Source organism: Pelodiscus sinensis, chromosome 8 (genome assembly GCF_052426305.1).
Source record: "Pelodiscus sinensis isolate ZL-2025 chromosome 8, ASM5242630v1, whole genome shotgun sequence".
NCBI classification, from domain to species: Eukaryota; Metazoa; Chordata; order Testudines; family Trionychidae; genus Pelodiscus; species Pelodiscus sinensis.
The window spans coordinates 9,643,082-9,667,863 of NC_143059.1; the positions used below are offsets into that span (position 1 = coordinate 9,643,082).

The window sequence follows — 24,782 nt, forward strand, 5'->3', positions numbered from 1 at the left end:
GAAGTGGTGGGGTGAGGTTCCATGGCCTGCAACAAGCAGGTGGTCAGACTAGGTGATCATGATGGTCCCTTCTGACCTTCTGTGATTCATCTCTTCCTCCTTACTCCATCTCTCAAACACACTGTTCTCTCCTCTCCCCAAATCCAATCATACGTAAACCTCAATCCACCTCCTTTCTCCTCTTTGCACACCCCCCATGCCAAAATTCTCCTCACACAGCACCAAGCTCCCGGTCACTCCCAGATGACACTAGGGCTAAATTAGGCGTGTGTAAATAGTCTCCTTTTGGGATTTTTTTTTTTTTTTTTTTTTTTTTTAGAGTGCTAAGTAGTACAGCTCTTCGTCCTATTGAGCTATAAGACACTTCATATTGCAGGGCTAGCAGGTTTTCAAAGTAAGATGATTTTGCTAATTAAAAGACATTAGAGATATGGAGTTACGGGAAAAAGAGACAAGTAACCACACACAAAATCAATTTTAGAGAGTCGTTTATCAGAGAACAGTGATAATTAAACAAGCATATTACCATTGGGTTTTAAATGGCAATTAGGTGCTTCGCACCCTCAGATTTTTGACGCACAGGAAAAATTACTGCAACTGGTAGAAAGAAAGGTAAGTGGTCGGCCAGCCTAGCAAGGCTTTATATTCCTTGAAAACATTTGTTGCTCATAGCATTCATGCCAAGAACCGCAGGCTACCTGCTGTTGCTGACTGCGAAGGTCTGTTATTTCTTTCTGATCCTCATCGTGAAGTCTCTTCATTTCCTCACATGACTGTTGGAGATGGTTATGCTCTCGTAACAACTGAGTATTCTTCCTCTTCAAGGTATCCATGTCCTCCTTCAGCTGCGACTGGTCACTCAGCAGTCGACTATGCAACGTACTGGAATGCCACAAAGAAAGAGCATTAGATTGAAACTTTCTAGCAAGCCCACTTCATGCCAATGCACTACTGCACATCAATCCAAGATGACGTTTCAAATTTTAAAAGGCAGACAATTAAGTAATTTCTTCAGCTCTGAATATTCTGTATGTCATGCGCATGTAAATCCCACTGAAGAAAGACTGCACAATGAGAGGCCTTCTGGAATTAAAAGCGATTTGCCAGCACTGTGCAACGTTAAAACAGACACACTTATACAGAACAAGCATAGTCTGCTGGGATAGTAGTGTATTTCAACAAGGAAATTGCTAAACAGATACAAAGTTGATGGCCCTAGGCATAAAAGATTTTCCAGGCAAAATAAATTAGCCTACATATTCAACACACTTGAACAAAAGAAAACCATGCAATACCACAGAATAAGGCATCAATGGAGTAGAAAAGGCTTTCTGCCTTTTTTTTCCTTCCCCAAAAAAATATTGTTGGGACTTTCCAAACCAGTAATGCTACCAATTGTTATTCCAAATTATGTATACCGCTTGTAATAGCAGACATATGTCTATTTAAATTTAAAAATCACAACTACGTCATATTTCTGAGGATGTAATTCAAACAATAATTCAATGCAATAGCTCAGTGTTTGAGCAGATTCCTGTTGCAGCAGCCCGAGTTAAAATGGTATTAAGTTGCAGTTTAGAGAAAAAACGTGGCCGTGCCAGGTTTTATTGTTAAAACAGATTGAGAACTCATTCTCACACTTACCAGGGAACGGTTTAAAGTCATTGTAAAAAAACTGCTGTTGCCTGTATCTTCTCTTCCCCCCCCCCCCCCAATGGCTCTTTGCACTCCCCCCCTTCACAAGTAAATGACTGAGCTACATAGCCTGTCCTGTGGTAGACATACCAAAATAACGCAAGAGTTTACAGACATAATTCAATTTAAAAAGGTAGCAATAACTCAAGCAAAGAAAATGAAGCCTTTGATAAATTATGTTTTACAGGACTACATATATACAATCCTTACACCTGGGTCAGATTGATCTCAGCATCTGCTACTCAGACTTAACTTAGATGGTAAATTCTTTGGGGGCAGGGACGTTTTTGTCTTGTTTGTACAGCACCTAGCACAATGGGGATCCTGGTCCATAACTGGGGCTCTTAGATGCTACTGCAATGCAAATACATACTTATTACCATGTTAAAATCAACCTTGACTCAAGAGCCCCATCCTCTCTCTTCCAAGAATAATTCATAGTACAAGTACAATGTTTATGCATAGACTTCAAAATTAAGTATTTGGAGAAGACATCCAAACTCACTAGTTACTTGAGAACACTGGCCAACCTGGGTAAAAGTTTCATTGAAACCAGGGTGGTGCAAAACTTTGAAGGTTTCCTAGATCGTTACAAACTTATCAATTTTGCATGGTGCACCATTAGAAAACAGTAACCTCAAAGCTACTTCCAGCATTTTGTTTTTCCTCTATGCTGATTAAAAATTAGAGTGGTCTAAGATATTGTTCATATCATGACACGTTTGTGTCATGTTCATTCTTGCACCGCTAGGTGGTCTGAAGTTTTAATTATTGATCATCATTACAGCTAGAAGCAGATACTGGCAACTTTTCCCCCCATAACTTCATTTTTCACAAGTGTTTGCTGGTGCTCTAACTCTGCTCTCAAAGTATCAAAACTCCCACTGATTTAAATGGGAAATGGAGTCAGGGCAATGCAGAGCCCAACCTCTTATTTCTAGACTTGTCCGATCACTGAATACCTGATTTTAATAACACTTCAGTTGATAGTTTCGGCTCACACTACTCCACCGAAACACAAATTCATTCCTGGCTTTAGAAGTTACTATTAAAAGATCCCTGCAGATAAAACCCAATGCTCTCCCCCTTCTGAAATCATACAACTCCACCTTTCACAGTAGGTGAAATAAATAAAACAATAAAATCCTTTGACTGTGGAAGTTCACAATAACTTGCATTTAGAATGGTAAGAAACCCAAGATGGTGGCAAGAATCATCTAATTTACAATTGGCATATTTTAAACGATCCATTACCTCATGATCCAACAGACGGAAACTTTTCTGGCAGACCAATACTACTGCTTAAGTCACTAGTAAACTTGTAGGCACTGCTCCTGAACCAGCATAGAGAAAACATTGTTTTTTTACCCCTACCGTTTGTGTGTGTTACTTACTGATAAAAATCTGCCTCCTTGGCTGCTTCTTCACATCTTTTTAGTGTCTTGGTATGTTGATTCTGTAGAGACTGTAGGTCTGACATAGCTTTCATACACTGGATCTTCAATCTTTCATAATCATGACTTGGTTTTGGACTAGGCCTGCCAGAGAAGGGAAAAATAAAACCATACTTCATTTATTACATCAGTGGAGCTATTGTGAAGTGACTATCCAGTTATTAACAAGTAATCACTCACATTGCTTTAAGAAATTACACTATTTAGAATCTACTACGGTAACAAATTACATTATTCAAGGAGTGACCCTGCATCTGTTGCTTTTTCTTCCCCTTCATGCTTCTGATGAAGTGAGCTGCTACTCACAAAAGCTTAAGCCATAATACAATTGTTACTCTTTAAGGTGCCACAAGACTCCTTTGTGTTTTTCCTGAAAAAGACTACCCCAGCTATCTCTCTGAAAATTGTGCCCATAATATTTAAACATCTCAGGCTTGAATTTATTCATCCTCAACACCCGTGAAAGGTAGAGATATTAAATTTAGATTAATGAACTAACTGATTTAGTTAGGATTGGTCCTGCAGCCCCTTACCCAAAGGGCTCAATGACCTCCTGAGGGCTCTTCCAGCCCTGGTATTGTATCAATCTATGAACTAATCGAATAGTCCATGGGATTTCCATCGACTATTTGATTAGTCTATAAGGTTGCCTCCGGCTTTGAACTGTGGCAAGAGACCTGTCGCGCTCTTGCTACATTTCAGCAGTGGAAGCTCTGCAGGGATCGCGGGGCCAACACGTGACTGGCTCCACACTCCCTACAGTCAATGGGGCTCTTGTATATTTCAAAAGCAGAATCACAGCAGAAGCGAAGACTGCTTCAGTCCCCACTTGCGTCATTTCATGCTGTGCCTCTACCTCCTTCCGCCCCCCCGAGACAGTGCTGGGGGAGAACCAGCTTTTAAGCCAGCTCCCTCCATTGTTACTTCTGATAGAGGCAGCGGGGGCAGGGAGAAGGGAGGGAGCAACTAGTCACCTCACCAGTTGACTATCCAAAAAGCATAAGCTTATCGGACAGTCAACTAGTCGGTTACATCCCTAATTGAGGTAGAAGTACTAGACATGGAAGCACAGATATACCAAGAGCTTGTCTACTCATGCAGGGCTCCAAGGCTGTGATAGCGATGATGAGGGAAGAAGCCCCTCCATAAACACTGTAACAATAGCTACACCGAGATTTGGGTTGGTGGAACTGCATCACTTGGGGATTACATGTTTGTTGCATAAACCATGGTCAGGTAACTTGCCCAGGGGCATAAAGGCTCTAAGGGATCTGAATGAGGCTCTGTAGCATGTCAGGTTGCACCCTAACCGCCACTAACTACACAATCTCTCCTCTACACACTCTCACTCGAACCGTAACTATTAAAAATTATTTCCATTAACAAGAATTCAAATTTACATGAAGAACAGAGATAGGGATGTAAAATCCTATTTAATCTGTTAAACATAACATTTAACCGGTAAAAAAGTTAATATTTCAACTGGATCCTGCAGGCAGGGGGGCTGCTCCAGCACAGCCGAGCCTACTGCACAGCCTGCTGCTCCGGCCAAGGCGGGCCTGCTGCAGGTGGGCACTGCTCAGGGTTGGCTGGACCTGCCACACCACATCCCAGACGGGGAGGCTGCTCCAGCCGAGCACACTACAATGCAGGTGGGTGGGGAGCTACTCCAGCCAGGCCAAACATTCGCCTCCCCTCCTTCCCTGTGACATGGCAGGCCAGAGCAGTGGGGGAGCTGCTCCAGCCCAGCCGGGCCACCAGTTAACAGATAAGCATCGCCTGGTCAGGTGACATCCTTAAAGCTGAATACCTCTCCCAGGTACAAGAGCATTATTTTACTGAATACAACTTCCCTGCTACATAGATCAGTCATAGTTGACTGCGTTAGCTTGCCAGCTTGTTTTCCTGAATACATTTCAAATGGGTTCCAAAAGCATGCGTCTGTGACAATGTAACTTATCCACTGAATTCATGCTGCTAAATTCAATGTAGTTTTGAAGTATTATGATAATATTTTATGATATTTTAAGTTATTACAAATATATGTAGGGTTGCCAGCTGTTTCAACAAAAATACCGGACACACTTGACATGACATCACAATCTACAGTATATCTTATTTAGAAAATACCAGACATTTATATTTTCTCAATTTGTTTCCCAAACAGAAAGCTCAAATACTGGACTTTCTGGTTCAAAACTGGACACGTGGCAACCATAATTATATAAAGATATCAGTCTCCAATTTAACTATATACAGAGATTCTTCTGCTGAATACTCTGGGAGTTTTATTTTATTTGCATAAAACATCCAGGATCATTTTTAAGAAAACACACCACTAGTAACAGCCTCTAATGTGATATGCAAACTACAAGCCATTTTAAAATCAAGATGACTTCAGAGGCCGGAATTAAAAATTGTACCAGAATGACTAGATAAAAACAACAGTTACAATCATTTGGCTAACAATTGGACTCATTTGTCATGAATTCCCAGCTCTTATATTTTTATTTACTGAGCTAAGAGGCAATGGGAAGTCATGTGAAACTACTAATTTTAGTGTTGGTAACAAACCAAACTAGCAGGATTTTATCCTGTTTGGCCCATTAAACATTTGTAGAAACTCTAAATTCAGCTCTTTGCGGTCTCTGGATAACCACAATGTTTTTGCAAGACTGAATTTGCTGGTTTCACAATGAAACTTTTGATAGTTAGTCACATGATCTGTCTCCTGGGTCCCCTAAAAATCAAACAAGCCTCCTGGCAATGAAGAGAGCTGAGTGAAAGTCACTTCTCTCTCCTTCTGAACCTGTTTAGTCTCCTATCAAGTTTGCTCCACTGCCAGTTCAGAGCACATTTCCCCATCCCCCAAATGCCACCACTCAGCCTGAAAAGTAATCTGGGTTCTTTCTGCTTCATGCATACAAATGGCAGTAAGGATTCTGGAACTGAAATTTAGCTGGCAGCTCGTTTGATGAAGGAGAATGGACGTGGTCTTTACACAGCTGTCATGGTGAGAGTAGTAAAAATAATGTACTAATCATATAACATTCACAGACTCACAAGGAGTCTATGAGCAATACTATTGTATCTTTTTATTTTAACTGATTTTTGTAAAGAATGCAGCTGTATTTGGGTTGATGAATTCATAATAGTGAGCAATTGTGCCCCAGCATGTAACCCCCCTCTCTCCAAACATAAAATTGGTCTTTGGAACAACCTTCTTGCCTGACAAATTGTAACAGGCATTTCAAACTAAACGACATATTACAGATGAACTTCCAATAGAGAAATCAGGAACATTATTTTCACATGTTCCCCTCTCAAAAATGCCAACTGGCAGAATACCCCGTTATTAATAGTGCTGCATGAGTTATCATTATCAACTGTTAAGAGAGTATTTCCCTCTCAAAATGTAATCCAAGTTACTGCAATTATCCACCCCCGTGACAGATGCATTCAGAACCCAAGTATGACTTAAATGAGGCTTTAGGGTGAAATTATTGAAAGCAGACACCATCTGTCCAACAGAGTAATTAAAATGATGTTAACTGAAACACAGTTTAAATCCCAGTGAATACACTATGTTTATTGAGTGCCATCAGCACATGCTCATATTAAGCTTGTAATCAGACATGTTCATTTGGCAAAGTATTTCAGTGTGAGAAATTCAATCAAAAGGCAACTGATAAACCTCTCTCAAAGGCAAACAAATATTTGTTTCACTCTCAAGTAAAGAAAGAATGGAGAAGTATACCTCGAACTCAGCTGAAGTTAATATTAAAAACCTTACGTTAGTTCCAGCTGAGTCTTATAAACAGATAAATATTGTAGTGTACACACTTTAATGTACCTACTGAAAGGTGGCACTAACAGTAACTAGCACTTGTATTCTCAATAGCTGATCCAAGTGTAACCAGAACCATGTTCTACACTGCCAATTTAGAGGTTTAAGCCCCACTAACAGAAGGCAATCAAGATGAAATTATACTGTAGATCAAAAAATCCCAGATCAGCCTATTACAGCAATACACATCCTTTAAAACCAACATAGCCGTCAGATCTGAGTTCAGATCTGATGAATTTTACTTTGTCCTGAAATTGCAGAACTGTATTCCCTAGCATAACGAAGTTATTTTAGTTGAAGACATATTTGTTGTATTTCATAGAAATGTCACAGTTTCAAAGAATTTAAATAAATCTATATATCGAAAATCTAAGAATTGTGGGTCAAATCCTGTTACAAACTGATCAACCACACACGTCATTTGGAACCAGAAATGCACAATCAGGCGTAGGGATGTGAATGGGTAACTGTTTAACAAGTAAACATTAACCTTACTGGATGATGCTTCCCGGTAACTTGTTAGCTGGCAACCCCCGTGGGACCAGGGCCCAATAGTCCCCACCCATGGGATCCTGCTTAATCGGATAACTAGTTACACATTAACTGATTAAACGGGATTTTATATCCCTCATCAGGTAGCAAGAGACAGGAGAAAAGACAGCAAACATTTAAATTAAGATGATTAAAGAAGCATTTTTCTTCTGCACAAGTTTCAAAGCTGTATTAAAACAGCATGCAGTTGCAAACTTTTGAAACCATCATAACACTCAGTTCAAACAACTTCCATTCCCAAGTTGTTTGTAACTGAGGTTCTATTGTATAACCCCCACTAACTCCCTTGATATGCCAATATTACTCCCCTTGGTGTACACATCAGGGCAAGATTGGGATCAGCACTTGTTAAAAGGTAACAGTAACAAGGAACTACAAAACTAAGGCTATGTCTACACTGGAAAGGTTTGGCAACGGAAGTGCTGTTGACATGCAAAAGTCTTCAAAAGTGAAAACTGGTCAAATCCACTCAACAGTTTATCGTCACGTTACTAGTCTCCTGTCGATAGATCAAGCAAAGCAATGTGGGTAAGCATCCCACAGTGCACTGTTGTGGGAAGGCAGGGCTGATCCCTGAGCTTCGTAGCTCTGGGAGTTGTCGGTACTAAGGAATGCCGAAGCAGCACAGCTGTCTCTCCAGCCCTTCTCCTGCAGCAGTAGTTGGCCTGCTACTGTATTCCTAGCAGGGCAGAACAGAAACATTCCAATGAGTTGCTCTTTGTTCCCCAAATGGAACAGCTCATTCAGGTGTGAGATACTTTCCCAAGTTTTCAAAGGGGAGGGGTGCATGCATGCAGAGCAGCAGAGATCAAACACACCGAGCAGTCTCATCAGGGCAGGCATGGTGGGATATTGGTAGAATCCAGTTCTCCTGACAAAACAACAGAATCCACACTGGCTCTCTGTCCACAATAAAAGGAAAGGAAAGAAAAAAAACAAGAGTCTTTCACAAGGCTGGAAGTTTTGTTGCCAAAACTGGGTGTTTTTCCCTACTAAAGTCGCATTGCAGTGTAAACGCTCTCGCTATTGTGTTGCCAAAAGGCAGTTTTTGGCCACAAAAACTTGCTAGTGTACAGAAGCCCTAAGACAAATAGCTGGTGCCACTATTGCTGGCAGTTATCTACCAGCATCTTGAAAATGTTTACACTCACTATTTCCCCCAATATGCAGTAATTGTAACAGACTGTATAATCAGCTCTCAAACGCTGCTTTCACTTGTTTCAAAATCTTTAAAGGAAAAAATATTAAGAAGGGCAATAAAAGCAGTAGATTTTAAGCATGTCAAATATTCCTTCAATGCATACACTGGCTGCACCGCCATGCACATACTGCACAATGTATGTACGTGTGCACACAGTCACTGACAGAAGGTACTGTAGCATGAGCAATACTGCTTTTACTCAGCAGAATGACAAGTGTCAGACAAGCATGGCACACCACAGCCACTATTTTTGCTCTTTTCAGGAACTAAACATGTAGCAACTCTCTGAAGTTCAGCTTGCACTTGCTGGGAAGAAAGCACATGGTACTTTTGAAGCAACCACAACCCTTGTCCAGCGTACTCTAACAGTAGAAGTGTTTTTAAATCCTCTTTATCATGACACACCAGGATCTCGGTTTGTCAATACTACCTATCCACATCTACAGACAAAAGATAAAAGTAAAAAAGCTTTAAAAAAAAAAGAGTTTAGATTCAGAGCTGGGGGAAAAACAGGACAAAACAAACACCCGCCCCTCTACCTACCCCCCCCGCCCCCCCCCACACACACAAAAAGTGGGCTGACCAAAACATTGAAAAAATTTACAATTTGTTTCCATTTAAAAAAAAAATCTGAAACATGCTTTGTTTCAACATTTTCAAAATAAAATGTTTCAGCTTTTTCATGTGAAATAACTTTTCATATTAATTGTATTTCAAATGTTTTACTCAACGAAAAAGGCAAAAAACGCACAAAAGCTAAACAAAATGTACGCTTCCGAGTCAAACAAAATGTCATAATTATTTCTTTTTTTCCTTTGGCCACTGAAAAGGAAGCGGGGGGGAGAGGGGGGGGGGGGGAGAAGAGAGAGAGAGAGAGAGAGAGAGAGAAAAAAGATAATTTGGATATTTTCAAGGCTCTACTTACAAAGCCACGGCCCAACTCTATGGACCTACAAAGATCCATGGGTGTTTTGCACTGAGCAGGACTGAAAAATGGAAAATAAAAGTAACATGACAAGTTTTTTTGTTGTTGTTTTTTTAAGAAAGAAGTCTACTCAACCTGTTAATTTTTGAAATACCTTCAATTGTTTGGAAACTAGTACCTATTAGGGATGTAAATGGTAACCCAGCTGGAGCAACTCCCCACCAGCCCCAGGCAGGGGCTGCTCCAATCCTGCGGGGCCAACTGCAAGCAGGACCAGAGCACCCTTTGCAGCAGGCTAGATGCTGGCTCCCGGGGAGGGGGGGAGCCGGTTACGCAGCCTGCAGCTCATGTAACGGCTAGCATTCTTAGCAGTTATGTGGTTACATTTTTCAATGCCTTTTTACATCCGTAGTACCTATCCCTTTTCTATACAGGCTGTTTCAACAGTGATCAGCCACAATATTTCTTCTTAAAAAGTTAAGACTATTAAAGCTTACAAATATATTTTCCAGCACACACTTCCTGCAGCTAAAGCAGTGGGCTGATTTCTTGTTCAAAAAATGCACACACTTTGGCACTCTACAAGCCCAAAAGAACCTTATAATAATATCCTGACTTGTATTAAAGAAACTGTTATAAAAAAGTCAGGCAGTCAAATCCTTAAGTCAAGCAATCTCCTTCTGCTTCAAATGGGAATTCTGCCTAATTACGGAAGATGTAAAAATGTAACAACAACTTTAGGATTTGGCCAAGTGATACACAAAAATGCTTTGGAGATGCTGAGATGGAATCTATGACAATGTGTTGAATGCTCGTTAAGTCAGTCTCAACGCTCCCCGGGAGATAGGTAGACTGGCTGACTCAACTCCAGTTCAATGGTTCAAATCTTGGCCACTGTCAGAGGGACTGAAAGTTCATAGTTAAGAGTCTTGCTTCTGAACTCCAGCTGGCAAAGATCCTGTCCCAACAGGCCCCAAACCCAACAGAGGAGGAAACGAAGGTGCAGACTAAGATTTGTCTCATGTCTCCCAGGAAGCCTGTGCAGTGCAAATGCACTTCAGCAGCAGTGGCCATGGGACTAATTTACTCTAGAGCAGTGGTTCTCAAACTGCCACCGTGGCCGCCATTCAAGTGGGCCATAGTTCAAAGCTCAGCACCTTCCCCTGCAGCAGGGAGCCTGTGCTGGTGCTCCACCCTGGCCTTCTTTCCCCTGTGAGGTTGGAGCGCCAGCATCGGCTTCCTGCTGGCGGGGGGGAGAAGGGAGAAAGCCCTGAGCCTTGCCCTGGCACGTGGTTTGCAGGGGAACAAGCAGCTCCGCATGCTGCTGCTCCTCCTCCCTTTGGCTCAGAGAACCGTAGCGCATGGACGTGCTGCCTGGAGGCTTTCCCCGCTGCTTCCATTGGCCAGAATCATGACCAATGAGAGCAGCAGGAGGTGGTGCCTGGGACGCAGCGTCTCAGAGCACGATGATTGGCAAGAGCCTTCCCGCTCCATGACCCTGCACCCCCAGCCCACTCCTGGCACCCTCCCTCCCGGAGAGTCACTGCAGCCTCCCTTGCTCTTGCATCCTCCTCCTGGCCAGACTTCACACTCTCACCCCCTCCTGCACCCAAAACTCCTACCCAGAGACCAACTCCCAGCCTGCTGCAGCACCCTACCTCCTACCCACATCCTTAACCTGCACCCCCCATCCTTATCCCACTCTCTCTCAGCCTCCTCCAGCAATGAATCCCTCATTGTTTTACCCCAACCCAGGCCTAGGGGCCTCACAAAATCTACTAATCCCAGGACCTCAGTAGAGTTCACCTGGCCCGTGGGAAACCCTGAACCTTCCCCTCTCTCCTCCTCCTCCATTCTTGCCCCCCCCTTGGGGTTGGAGCACCCGGGGAGTTAGGTGTCTCAGTTGGGGGCCACATTAGTAAGTGTTGGGGTTTGCCTCTCACTTGTGTGATTCCTGACTGATTTTTCTGTGAATCAGTGCCCCCAACCCAAAAAAGGTTTCCCACCCCTGCCGTAAATAAAGACAACGTTGAAACCTTTTGTTTTGAATATAAATTAGTATTTTACTTTATTTAAAACAAAGTTTGGTAAGCTAACTTGATAAAGTTATGGCACTTAATCTGTTCAGTTATTGTGATTTTAATTAATACTTCCTCTTACCAGTTATGTATGCACCTTACGATATAGCTCCAGTACCGCAATATGAATAATTTAGTATTTAAGGTATTTAGAGCTAAGCAAAGGCATTTTGTCATCATGGCTGGTGGTCCCCAGAAAGGTTTGCGTTAAGCAGAAGGGCCACAGACCAAAAAGTTTGAGAACCACTGCTCTAGGGTTCAACATATTTCCTTGACAAGTACTGTAACTAGCCTTGGTGGAAAATACCTATATACCCCTCAAAACCATTTTTCTCTATATTTTCATATCTTCACTCCTCCAAAATAAACCAACCCTTTCTCCATTCCTGCTCACCTCCCTTCAGGACACCACACTCATAATGCTTCCCACTTAATATTGGATTGTTAAACAGCCTCCTCTCCCCCCCTTTCAAATTAAAACCAAAAATATTGGGGTGTCAAGTATTACTGAATGGAAAATTGCATATTAATAGTGTGTGGCCCCCACAATCAGTATATGCTTTCCCCCCATGCCCTGACACACCCCTTTTCCTACAAGAGATTTTATGCTGGGCCATACTTCTAGGCAGGACTCTCTTTTGCCCTTCTCTCACAAAACTCTGGCTTCTTCTTTAACTCCCACGAGGAATGTTTTGGAGAATGCTCTGCTCCTTGGCTCCTCTCCCTTCTTTCTGAGCACAAGTAGCTCCATCCATTCTGCCCACGGCCTTCCCTCTCCCTCCTCAAGAGAAGAGCTGCAGGCAGGCAGCTAAGACTTCTTCACCCTCCTCTCCAAGAAAGGCACCAATGACTAACTCTAAAAAGCCCACTCACTTTGGCCATGTGATTTTGCAAGTGTTTTATATACTCTGCTACCAAAACTCTTGAAGTAGAAGAGCTCTTCACCCCTGTCTTTCTAATCCAGGGCTACTCAACTTTGGAAGCCCTGGGGGCCACAATGATTCTCATAATACATGCCAAGGGCCGCAACGTAAGTGTGGTTGCATATACATGTAAATATATATGCAAATAGCTTCTTTCACATTGACCAGCATGAATACAAAGATTAAGGCAAAATTATACAACACCGAGACCCCATTTAAGTCAGCTCTACTGATATTAACAAAATGGAATATTTACCTGATTTCCACCCATATGACAGCACTTTTAATGAGCAATGACAATCCAGGAACTTAACTAAAACACAAGACCATTATACTGACTCACCATTGAGGAGTGTGTTCCCAGTGGAGGCCATATTCAAAGGATCCTACCAGCGGGCCGCATGGTGAGCCCCATGTAAATCCAAGCCGCACCGGGGGCCGCAAACAAATAGGCTGAGGGCCGCATGTGAAGTAGCTCTGGTCTAATCATTAGCTCAGAATCAATGGACCATAATAGATGGCTCTTAAGCCTACATGTGGCCACCCAGTTTTCCCTGAGGATCCCAAGAAAAAGTTTGGAGGAAAATGTTCCAACGTTCCCAGAAGACAATAGTAGTAGGTCCCCTGTAAGACCCCTGTGGTAGGTCTCTGTTCTCCTCCGCCCCCCCCCCCCCCGTCCCCTCCCCCGCCCGCCCCAAAAACTACAAAGCAAGTGGTGAGAAAAGTCATTTACAACTATGGAGAAGAGGCTTATGTCCAATGACAAATGAATTTCCACAAACTGGAGTACTGCCAATGCCCATTTGAAAACAACCGCAAAATAAGTTTGAAAAAGGCTCTATTTTATAAGCAAAACAGTTGTCTTCTGTTGAGGTAAAACTCAAACTACAAAGCTATATCTTTTCATCATCCATATAAGTCAGCAACAAATACTAGTGCTACTCAGGGAGTAGCAAACACATTTTACAATCTATTCGCTAACCTGTTTTAATTGCAAGAGGAAGTCCATCTACATCATGAAAACCAAAATGCACAGAACACTCTTTCAAGACCCATGTTCACATTATATATTCCTATTATATTTGTACCTGCAGTCGTCGAAGGTTGATCCAGGAGATGAAAGTGCAAGGCGCTTGCGTAACTCATCCCTCTCCCGTGTAACTTGGCGGAGCTGAAATAAAATAGTCTCTAGTTTCTCATTCATCTGCCTTGTGTCTAAGACAGGTGGGGGGGAAGATGTTTTGCCTGTTGTACCTGTTAAGAACAGAGACATTTCGATTAGACTGTAAAATCAGACCAGGGACGTGAATGGTTAACCAATTAACTGGTAAGCCTCGACCGACTAACCAATTAAAGGGGATTTTACATCATTATCTCAGACGTGAATAATTTATTTTCATTATTACGAGCTAGGCTAAATAGATACAAACCATGACTACATCTTTTGGTGTAATCCTTGTTTTAAAAACCATCCAAGCTACTGTCCTGAATGCTGGCTCATGAGGAGCACCAATGAATTCACTCAGAGTATGTCTACACAGCAGTGTTATTTCGGCATAGCTGAAGTTATTCCAAAACAACAAAGAGCGCATCTACACTAAAAGCCTTTATTTCAAAATTACATCAACCTAGAGGACTTACTTTGACTCCTGTAACCCTCATTTTACAAGGAGTAAGGGAAGTCAAAGGAACAGTGTTCATCCTTCGACTTCTGCTGTGTAGACAGCACCTAAAGCGAAGTTAAGCTATTTTGACTTAAGCTATGCAACTGATGTTGCTAAAGTTGCATAGCTTAATTCAATTTTAGCCCTGCTATATAAACGAACACTCAGACTCTGACGAGGTGCAGACTGGTTTGCAAGATGGAGGCTCTTACGTACTTGGCAACACAGTCACCAGAAAATCAAGGTGCTAGAAGTAGCAAGAGCCTTTATTTACATTGGATATTTGCCCCCACTGTTGACAGTGGTTTGCAAATTCCTACTATAGGCAAAGCCATTACTCACAGCAGTAAAGCTTATTGCATAGTTGAAACTGGAGTAAGGTCTATCAGTGCTCACAACAGCTTTGTTAATCTAAACTGGAAACAGCAATAATGCAGCTATTCTAAAAACCACCCACAGACACACTTACCCTAACTCTGTACATTCACTGGTTTGCAAAGTATTATAATTGACTCTCCTTTTAAAACAATGTGACCTTTAGATAACTATTTGCCTCCACTGAAGATATAGGATAAACTCAAAATAAAACATGGAAAGCCAGAGAGATTTGAGACAGTCTCTCAAGCTTTCCTCAATCAGCTGCTGCCAGGACAGAATCCATAACCAAACACCAAGAACTAAGATGGTACAAATATCCATGAAGACATTGAACATTATTTAATAGGGCTGACATTCAAAAAGAAACTGGAATGTAATAATTAATTCAATACCCCAGCAATTCAATATCCCGGGACCCAACGTAACAGATTAATCCAGTACACTTCAAATACTACTTTTTAAAAAATATAAAGGTACATATGCAAGGTATCTTGCACTACATTTTAAATGTCATTTTCTAAAATGAGTTAATCACATATTTATAAAGCTGAATTACATGATAGCTACCTGGATGAATTGTCACACATTAAGTTTATATGACAAACCACCCCTTTTTTAAATTTAATTGGTGACTGATGGTATGTATTCTTTCAGACAGCTAACATGCATCCATCAGGTCACTGTAAGAAGAGGTTAACTTCCTGCCAAGACTTAATGAGAAGTATTTTGTTTCAAAACATCCTGGCATTAAATTCAATTGTAATTTTAGCTCTGCCAGCACACTGCCCGATTCTAATCTTAGAAGCACTATGGTGAATTCTGAGATGCAGGTCACAGATCAGAAGTTAGAATTTAGGTCTATGTTGAGATTTGTAATTCTGTAATTTTCTAATGCAGTTTTCTAAATGGGTGAAAAAAAACTGACAAATTGTTTGAGGTATTTCTTTTTAAATACTACACAGATGCAGGATTTTCAAGTGAAGTCTTATTAAGATGTGTTTTTAATTATAAATCACATCTGCTTTCATTTGAGGCCCTCAAAGCACAGTGTGAAAGGTAGGTGTCTTCCCCCATTTTAAAAGGTAAGTAATCCAAGGCATAAAGAGGTTAAAGCCAAAAATTTCAACAGTGCACCTGATTCTGGGTATAGGACCTGAAATGTGGAATTTCCAATTAGCAACAGCACTCAACAAGAGTAACTTCAAATCGATCCGTGGACTCATTTCTGAAAATTACCCCCAAGGTCTCTCAGATACTGCCCACAAACACTAAGATAACTACAATCAATGGCGATTTTAAAATGTGACTTACCCAAAACAATGTAAGAAATAGTTCACAGCAAAAACAAAAATACATGCTTACACAAACATCAGTCCTTTTTTCACATTCACTAAGAAAGCCTGTGCCTACCACAAGGTAAACTTTTGATTTATAAGCATCAGAAGAAATCCAAAGCAGTGTATGGTTTTGCTAGATTAACGATAATATAAGGCCAAAGCATTTTGCTCTACAAAGCCTACCATCTGCCTTCTTTCTCTAGTATTTTTAGGCTGGAAATTTAGAATCACATTATTTCCTAAGGCACAGTCCCAACATTTGTTGATTTCAAGTCATTGAACAATGTAGATACTAAAGACAATAGTGCAAAAATTCAGTTAGGCAGTATCTCTGCTGTACATAGTTTTACTTTATAAACTCGCCAAAAGCCTCTTTACCGCAGGCAAATGATAACATCTACAGTTCAGCTATTAATATGCTAACCCAATGGTCTGAAATTAATACATGTCGGTGCAGCCCATACTGCTATATTAGGGGAACTTCACCTGTTGTCCCACTGTAATGAGGATCAGGTCCCACTGTACGTGTCCACTACTCAGATACACAATAGGGAGTGACAACACCAGGAATATGCAAGCAGCAGCTATATGACTCATTCCAGCTTGGTTTTAAAAGTACTGGTACAAACCACTGAACTAATTTCTTGAGACTGAACTCTCAGAAGCAGTGATCACCCTTCTACTCTGTGGCCCAGACAGAGAAAAGTACCTAAATATACTTGACTTCACACATGTGAATATTCCCATAGCATAGACTGTAGAGTGACAAATTATGTTTTGAGTTATGCATGCTGAAGGAACTTCCTAGATGAGTACCTATGTTTGTACAGCACCTTGCACACCAAGACCACTGTTTGAGTTCCCTCTAAAGTTGCACTGCTGTGCAGCAGGTTATCAAGAGCTGTGCAGGCATGCAGCCAGAGGGGCATGGAGAGCAGAGAGGAAAACCTGCATGCTTGATGTTCATGAAAAGCCTGTTGCTCAAGAACAACTCATTGCTAAGTTAAGATTAACCCATCCATTACTTCCAGTGGTCAATATTCACTTGGGTTATTAACTGCATAAGTGCAGAACAAGCCCATCAATACATATCAAATGTTGAGCTCTTCATTTCTTCATCTCATTTTTCTTGCTACTGTATCACAAAGGGGGCATGTTCCTTTGCCATCCTGCTTTGAACTAGAAGAATGTCCTTGTGCATAATCAAAAATGTAAGTTCATGAACATCAATTTTCCTCAACTAATGCAGCATGGCAGCTAGCTTTACAGAAAAATCATCATATGCCACCTCAAAATTGGAAAGCAATTGTTTTCAATTTAGTAATTGATCACTTCCATGAATACACTCAGAATAAGAGTTTTCATCTCAGAGTTCTAAAATTAAATATGCAGAACAAAGCTACGTTTTCACGACTGAAGGAACCTCACATTGTGTCTCAAATACTGAAAGCAAAAATAATTACTGAAAGTCTTAGATTAAAAAATTGATTCCCTTTGCCATGTAAAAATGCACACTTATCATTCAAACATCTCCCTCCAAACAAAGACATTAAAAAGCTTGTATTTGCCCAATTTACTAACAACTTTATATTTTCAATAGTGCTAGAAGACCTTTTGTTGTATTATTTGTGAACTGTATATGCTTGAAATAACTTAAGTTAGCCTCTAGCTCTCAAGAAAAATTCAATACTCTTCATTCCCCTTAAAGGGAACTTTTCTAGCTGAATGCTAAAAGTCTTATTTCAAATGACATCTTGATGTACTGTAAGGAAAGTGACCTGTGCTTACTATTCTGTATTTTTTCCACCTGGCTGCATACATTACACAACATTGTTTCCTTTCTGTACTTTAGCCAATCAAATCTGACTTAATGTGCACAAGTTTAAAGGCTAAAGCTCTATTATCTAAATTATGCTGCCCTTCAGTAACTTACCTGCTTTTTTCAGACAAATCAGATTTGTCAAAATGTATTTATACAACTGCTGCCAAGTACAACTTGTTTGTCTGCTTACATAAGCCTCACATTTAGCCTCAAGAAACCAATTAATATGCAGGTCACCTTTTCTGGCCTATCGCCAGGTAATCTGTGTTCCGTTGTTACGTCTGAAATGGCCTTATTGTTCTACTAGGGATATGGTCTATAAGCAAAATTCATAGTGCTTGTATTACACTACATACATAAAATCTCCATGACACATTAACGCTTACACAACATTACATTTTCACAAAGCAAATCACTCCACTTCTGACCTCATTCTCAAAGGAAATCTGGACAACACTTGACGAGTCTGGGAGCTTAAACTCATACATTGGTTAGAGACTGAAAATCATGATTGATGGCTAATTACAGCAATCTGTATCCCACTTCGTCCTACACTTCAGGATGTAAAATCTCGTTTAATTGGTTAACCAGTTAAATGTGATGTTTAAATCGTTAACCAATTAAAGTGGAGACAGGTAAGGGGGGCACTCTAGCCCAGCAGGGCTAGAGCAGCACACACCCCTCCACCCATTGGGGCCCAGGCTGGAGCCGTCCCCCCACCATAGACAGGAGCTGCTCTAGGTTACCCGGTGGACAAGGGCTGCTCCATACTTATGGGCCCTTCAAGACAGGGGCTGATCCAGCCATCCAGATCAACCCCTGTCCACAGTAGGACCCCGGGGCTGGAACAGCCTCCTGTGTGCCTGTGGTAAGCAGGGTCAGCCCCCACTGGTTAAGCAGAACACATAAGCATCATCCATTAAGGGTGATAGTTACCGGTTAACCTTGCACAACCATACCTACAACTGCAGACATGTCAACTGCCCACTTCACCTTGATAAAACAACTGTTCAGCTTCTATTTAGTTGCGATACCCAAAGAACTCTAAGCCCAAAAGCTTGACTAGTTCCCCAACTTTGGTTTAATAGAAGTTGGTCTAATAGATTATATTACCTCACCTACATTTGCATATTAATATCTGAGGAGGAAAAGCAAAATCCACGTCTCAGAGTATCCTTTATAAATGCTTTTAAAAAGAGCGTGAGTAATCATACAGCAAGAAATTAAACATTAAATGTAGACGTTAACAAAAATCCGCAAGACTCCTTTCCTTTTACATGCAAAACATACTGATTGCTCAAAAATGCTGCTCAAAATTAACTCCATTGATTGCATCCTTTAGGTATTTCCTAATATGACAGTCTCTGATCACAATTTGTAAACCAAAAAGGAGGAAATATCTACAGCTAATTGCCTGAGTGACTGAATTAGGAAACAAACTGGCCAGAAAACTATGTAGTGCTGTACCATTTTTAGTGCAATTCTGAAACGAAACTAGCAGGTGAGAAAATAGTAAATTCTAAGTGTTCATGAAAATATGTAATAAACGTATTACTAAACATCATAGGGCAAACCTGCCTGCCACACTGTTGAGGCACACTTGTGAGATCATGGAAGGACTGTGTCATCTAGCTAAAATATAATCCAAGGTCATCCAGCAGAATGCACACTTCAGGTTTTACTGCAAATTAGTTTAAACAAGTGCCAGATGTTATATGCAGACATCAAACCAAAACAAAGTATTTAGTGTCTCTTCAGCATGTTTTACACATGCTGTGTGCCTTCTACTATCTGAATAACCACATGGTGAACTCAAAATTTTCTTCTGTTCCTGTGAATCATAACTCAGAACATTTCAAAGATTCTTGCTGAATGAAGACAAGACGACAAGAGTCTCAAGCCATTAACAGCTGTTTTTTTGTGTAGCCTCCGTTTTAAAAAATGTTTATGCCAAACCAGCAGTTCACTTCAGCAACAGCAAACGGAAACGAGGGCCATGCCCTAAGACAAAGGGCCATCTGGAGGCACTGAATACATTAGAAGCAGTATAACAAGGTAACAGAGGCAAGTAATGAGAAATATTCCAACAGAAAACTATTATGTAGGTTAAATAAAATATTAGTGGAGGCAAGCAACATTCCGTTATAAAGGGAAAGGGAAAGGTACAATACTGAACTGTACCGGCCATATACTGTGACAGGCAGAGACTATAATAAGCTGTGAAAGCAATGGGGATCATGTTTCAGAAGGGTAACCCTGTTAGACTCTGTTAGACCGTTTCAGCAAAAACAATCCGAAGTCCTGTGTGGCACCTTGAACGCCAACAAAACTATTTGGGCATAAGCTTTTGTGGGCTAGAACCTACTTTGTCAGATTCATTAAGTGGAAACTTCAGTTTGGCAGGGATATATACAGATAAACAAAGATGGGAGTGTTCTATCACTGAGGAAGGACCAGTTTTAAGGAGGCCAATTCAATCAGAATGGATGTGGCCCACTCCCAACAGATGGTAAGGTGGTAAGACTACCAAAGGGCAAAAATTACTTTTTGTAATGCGTAAGGCACTCCCAGTCTCTATTCAGACCCAGTCTGATAGGCTCAGAGGGGTAGTTGTGTTCATCTGTAAAAAAACAAAAACCAACAGTGGTTCTGTAGCACCTTAGAATCATAGGGCTGGAAGAGACCTCAGGAGGTCATTGAGTCCAGCCCCCTGCCCAAAGCAAGAACAATCCCAACTAAAGCATCTCAACGAGGGCTTTGTCAAGCCAGGACTTAAAAATCTTTAGGGATGGAGATTCCACCACCTTCCTAGGGAACCCATCCCAGTGCTTCACCATCCTCCTAGTGTAATACTTTATTCTAATATCCAACCTAGACCTGCCCACTGCAATTTGAGACCATTACTCCTTGTTCTTCCATCCGTCACCACTGAGAACAGCCTCTCTGCATCCTCTTTGGAACCTCCCTTCAGGAAGCTGAATTCTGTTGGAGATTAACAAAAATATCAATAGTATCATGAGCTGTTGTGGGCACAACCCACTGCCTCAGATGACAAATATGGAGCCTTGCATTGTTGTTTTCCAATCTGATGGTATCAAGTTTGCATATGAATTCTAGCTCTGCAGTGTCACGCTGCCATCTATTTTAGTATAGCAGGTTTCAAGTGTGTAACTAACTGTCCAAGGAGGCTGAAGTGCTCTCCGACTAGTTTGAGTGTTATCGTTCTTGAGGTCTGATTTGTGTCTGTTTATTCTTGTGTGCAAAGGCCGTCCAGTTTGGCCAATGTAAATGGCAGAGGAGCACTGCTGGTACATGATGGCATGTATCACATTAGTAGATGTGACGATGAAGGAGCCCCTGATGGTATGGCGGATGTAGGGACTTAAATTCACTGTCCATTCTGGTCAATTTCACGGCCATAGGATTTGAAAATTGGTAATTTTCACATGTTTATACTTGACATTTTCATGATATAACAACCATGGAGTCCTGACCCGAACCAGTGATTCCTTTTGTAAAGTCTTTGAAATGGGGAGCCATAAAGCAATGAAGCCTAGGGCACTAAGATGGACTGACATAAGAAAACAGCTGACAAAGAAGTTTTGCAAGGCATGTGAATGTCAAACCGATAGAGAAGTGTGAGGGAAAGATGCAATGGAGACACAAGGACCCTGGATGCTTTTGTCTTTATTTAAAGCAAAGTCGAGTCATTCTGCCCAGACCTGCAAATTGGACTTTCAGGGACACAAATGATGAGCTGACAGATAACATCAATATATTAAATATGAAAAAGGGAAATAGAGGAATCAAAGTGATGAGGGAAACCCTAATTTTCTGGGACAAAAAACCAAAATTCTCTGATAAAATGAAGTTGTGACAAAGTGGGGATTGTATTCACTCTGTTTGCTTTGTTATGTTGTATGTGATTTCTACTGTCCTATGCTATGTTGTAACTGCACGCATGTGCACGCCTGAGTTTCCCTCTGCACTACACGAGTGCCACCTAAGGATGGGAGTTTTGGGCGTGAGACTGAGGGGGAGGCCAACTCTGCCCACACATCTACACTGGAGCAAACAACACTAGTCACAAAATCAAAGGGTCATTTGACTGCTCATCTAGTAATTTGATCTACGGCATCAAATGCCAACAGTGCCCCTCTACTATATATATATATATATATATATATATATATATATGTAGGTCAAACAGGACGTTCTCTACGTGAAAGAATCAATGGACACAAATCGGATATACGTAAAGAAAAATACTCAGAAGCCAGTGGTAGAACATTTCTGTTTACCTAACCATAATCTCACAGATCTGAAGGTGGCGGTCTTGTCACAGGCCATGCAAATTCAATTCAATTAATTATAGACTTAATCAAGATATGGGGTGGTGGAACCTTTTTCAATGAAGGTGCTAACTACTTTCTGAAATGACATCCTTCCTGTCTTATCCATCCACTGACTTTGATCTTTATCTACTAAGGTTTAGCACTGTCTCCTGATACTTTATGCAAAGAGGTAGGGGGGTGGGCGACAGAACATCTTTCTTTCCCCCCCCCCCTTCCCTTCTCCTATTTATTTCGGGTTTCCTTATCCTCTAATCTTAACTCCCGTCATCTGAAGAAGTGGGCTGTGCCCACGAAAGCTCATTATACCATCTACATGTTTTGTTAGTCTATAAAGTGCTGCCAGACCATTTGCTTGCTGTTTTTTTCTGTAACAGACTAACATGGCTACCCCCTGAAGCTCCTGAACAATGGTTCAGGCTCTCTTGCAACCTAAGCCTGGGGGGGGGGGGGGGGGGGGGGGGAGGAAGAGAGAGCAACCAGGTGACATTAGATGACCCCTTTTTGCCCAGGGAAACTGGACAAAGGAGGAGACAGGGCTGCCTGCAGGCTGGGACTAGTTACTAAGTGTGCAGGAGAGGCCCTGCTGGGTTAGGATGCTGGGAGGGGACTCAGGTTCCTGGCTCCCCAAGTTGGATTGTACTGACTGCTTCTGGTTCCTGTGTTAACAAGTCTGTGCACCGTTGTATCCCTGTCAATGACTAAACCTACCATTCTACTTGCTGGCAGAGTCACATCTGACTGCAGATGTGGACGCGGGGCCTAGAGACTCCTCATTCCTCTATGACAACGAATTTTGTGTTTTTGTAGTCACAGAAAAATGTAACACTTAACTTCAGTGTCCCTAGTCACAATAGAGATAGGCAGGGCTCGACAAATCCGTGTATCTACTCGCCCGGGGCTAGTAGATTTCAGCTGGTCGACCCGTTCACCGGCGGCGCACACATGCATAGTGAGAGTCTGGCGCATGCCTGGTGGGAGGCCTGGCAAGTGGATTTCACCGCAGTTTGTCGAGCCCTGGAGATAGGCATCAATTGAATACAATGTTTTGTTGATATTTAGTTTTTAAGATCAAAACCTACCAGTGGCTTCATCATTAGCAAAATTACAACTTACATTTCTTAAATACAGGTTGGACCTCGCTCGTCTGGCACCCTCAGTACCTGACTGGTCCCGAACAAGGAGATTTGCTGGACCAAGGGAGATCCCTCCTTTCCTAACCCGGGCTGTCTCCAGGTTAGGGCTCCAGCCTACTCCTGCTGCTGCTGCTCCAGACACTCTGGGGCTTCGGCCCACACTGCTGGTGTGCTACCCATTCCACCCCTCACACACACAAACTGGGCTCCTGGCTGAGTCACCGGTTCCCCATACTGCACTCCTGACAGACCTCCCTGTTCCTGGGCTCTGTGGTCTAGGGGAGTCCCAGTTACGGGAGGTACAACCTGTACCCAATAGCTCCATGTCTGTGTTCCATATTTTCAAAAAATTGGATTCCCCCCCAAAGCAACAACACTGGAATCATCCAAGCACCTTATGTTTCTTCTTTACTGCAGTTGATGGCCTTGGTGTTTCAGCCTCTTGTTTGTGTTTCTTTTCATTCAGTTTATGTTTAGCCCTTTCCACGTGTTCTGCAATCGTCTGCCTTTGAATATCATCTTTACAGCCTTGTTGTCCACAATACAGAACAGCACATTACCATTAATGTGAAACTTGCTCTTGCCAAACTCAGTGACAAGGTCTTGGGGGGATTTTTAAAGTTTTTGGCATCTTTTCATAAACTCTTTACTCATGTCTGGAAGCTGAAGTGCAATCTGAAATGCATTAAAACACAAAAACTACAAGCCATTGAGTAACCTCTGTGCAGGAAGCAGACTATGAAAGTATGTTTTGCAATGTAAAGGGAAAGCACATTCCAAAAAACTAGCCACAAGAAGGGGAGGATGCAAACACAGAATAAGTAACCCGGGTATTTTCAGTAAAATTTAGTTAACTCAATATGGGGCGGGGAGGGAGGGGAGAGAGATTAGTTCACAAAACAAAAATTACAGTTTCGCTATAAAAAATAATTTTTGCATTTTTGGAGGCAAATTAAATACTAGGATCCCTGGTGATGAGATACCAATGCCTTCCAGCGTATGTTCTGAGCCCTACACTATAGACCTGGGTCTCTAATTAATGGGAATGTACAACTGACTGTCAAAGTACAAATGTGACAGGCCAAGGCAGCTGACTCTAACCTTGAAGAAACACAGGAGGAACTAGGCCAAGAAACAGAACCCATCTCAGGCAGGTCACAATGGTCTGAGAGACGGAAGCCAAAACACTTCTAGGAGGCAAGGGGAGCAAAGTCCAATTCTTTTCCAGTAGGGTAGCCAAGTACCAGAGCAAAAAGACAACAACCTGGTCGAAGATACAGGACCACTTAAGTCCACAAGAAATGAGCTATTTGGGAAGCGTTTTAACTCAACCATTTGCTCAGGCTTAATTTTACAAGGAAGGTATTGAACATTAACTACAGAGTGTGACCAGAGGTTTGGGAAAAATCAAAGGCAAT

General features: G+C 41.7%; 1 protein-coding gene across 2 annotated transcripts in view; it reads right to left on the reverse strand.

The window, feature by feature from the left end:
* DLG5 (discs large MAGUK scaffold protein 5) overlaps positions 1–24,782 on the reverse strand; it is a 172,634-nt gene that overhangs the window by 62,535 nt on the left and 85,317 nt on the right. For both annotated transcript variants that reach the window (XM_075934726.2, XM_075934727.2), the window contains 3 exons: positions 13,764–13,929; positions 3,090–3,233; positions 699–882 (listed from right to left, as the gene is read on the reverse strand). In XM_075934726.2, coding sequence (XP_075790841.2) covers positions 699–882; positions 3,090–3,233; positions 13,764–13,929 — 494 coding nt within the window. The remainder of the gene's footprint in view (positions 1–698; positions 883–3,089; positions 3,234–13,763; positions 13,930–24,782) is intronic.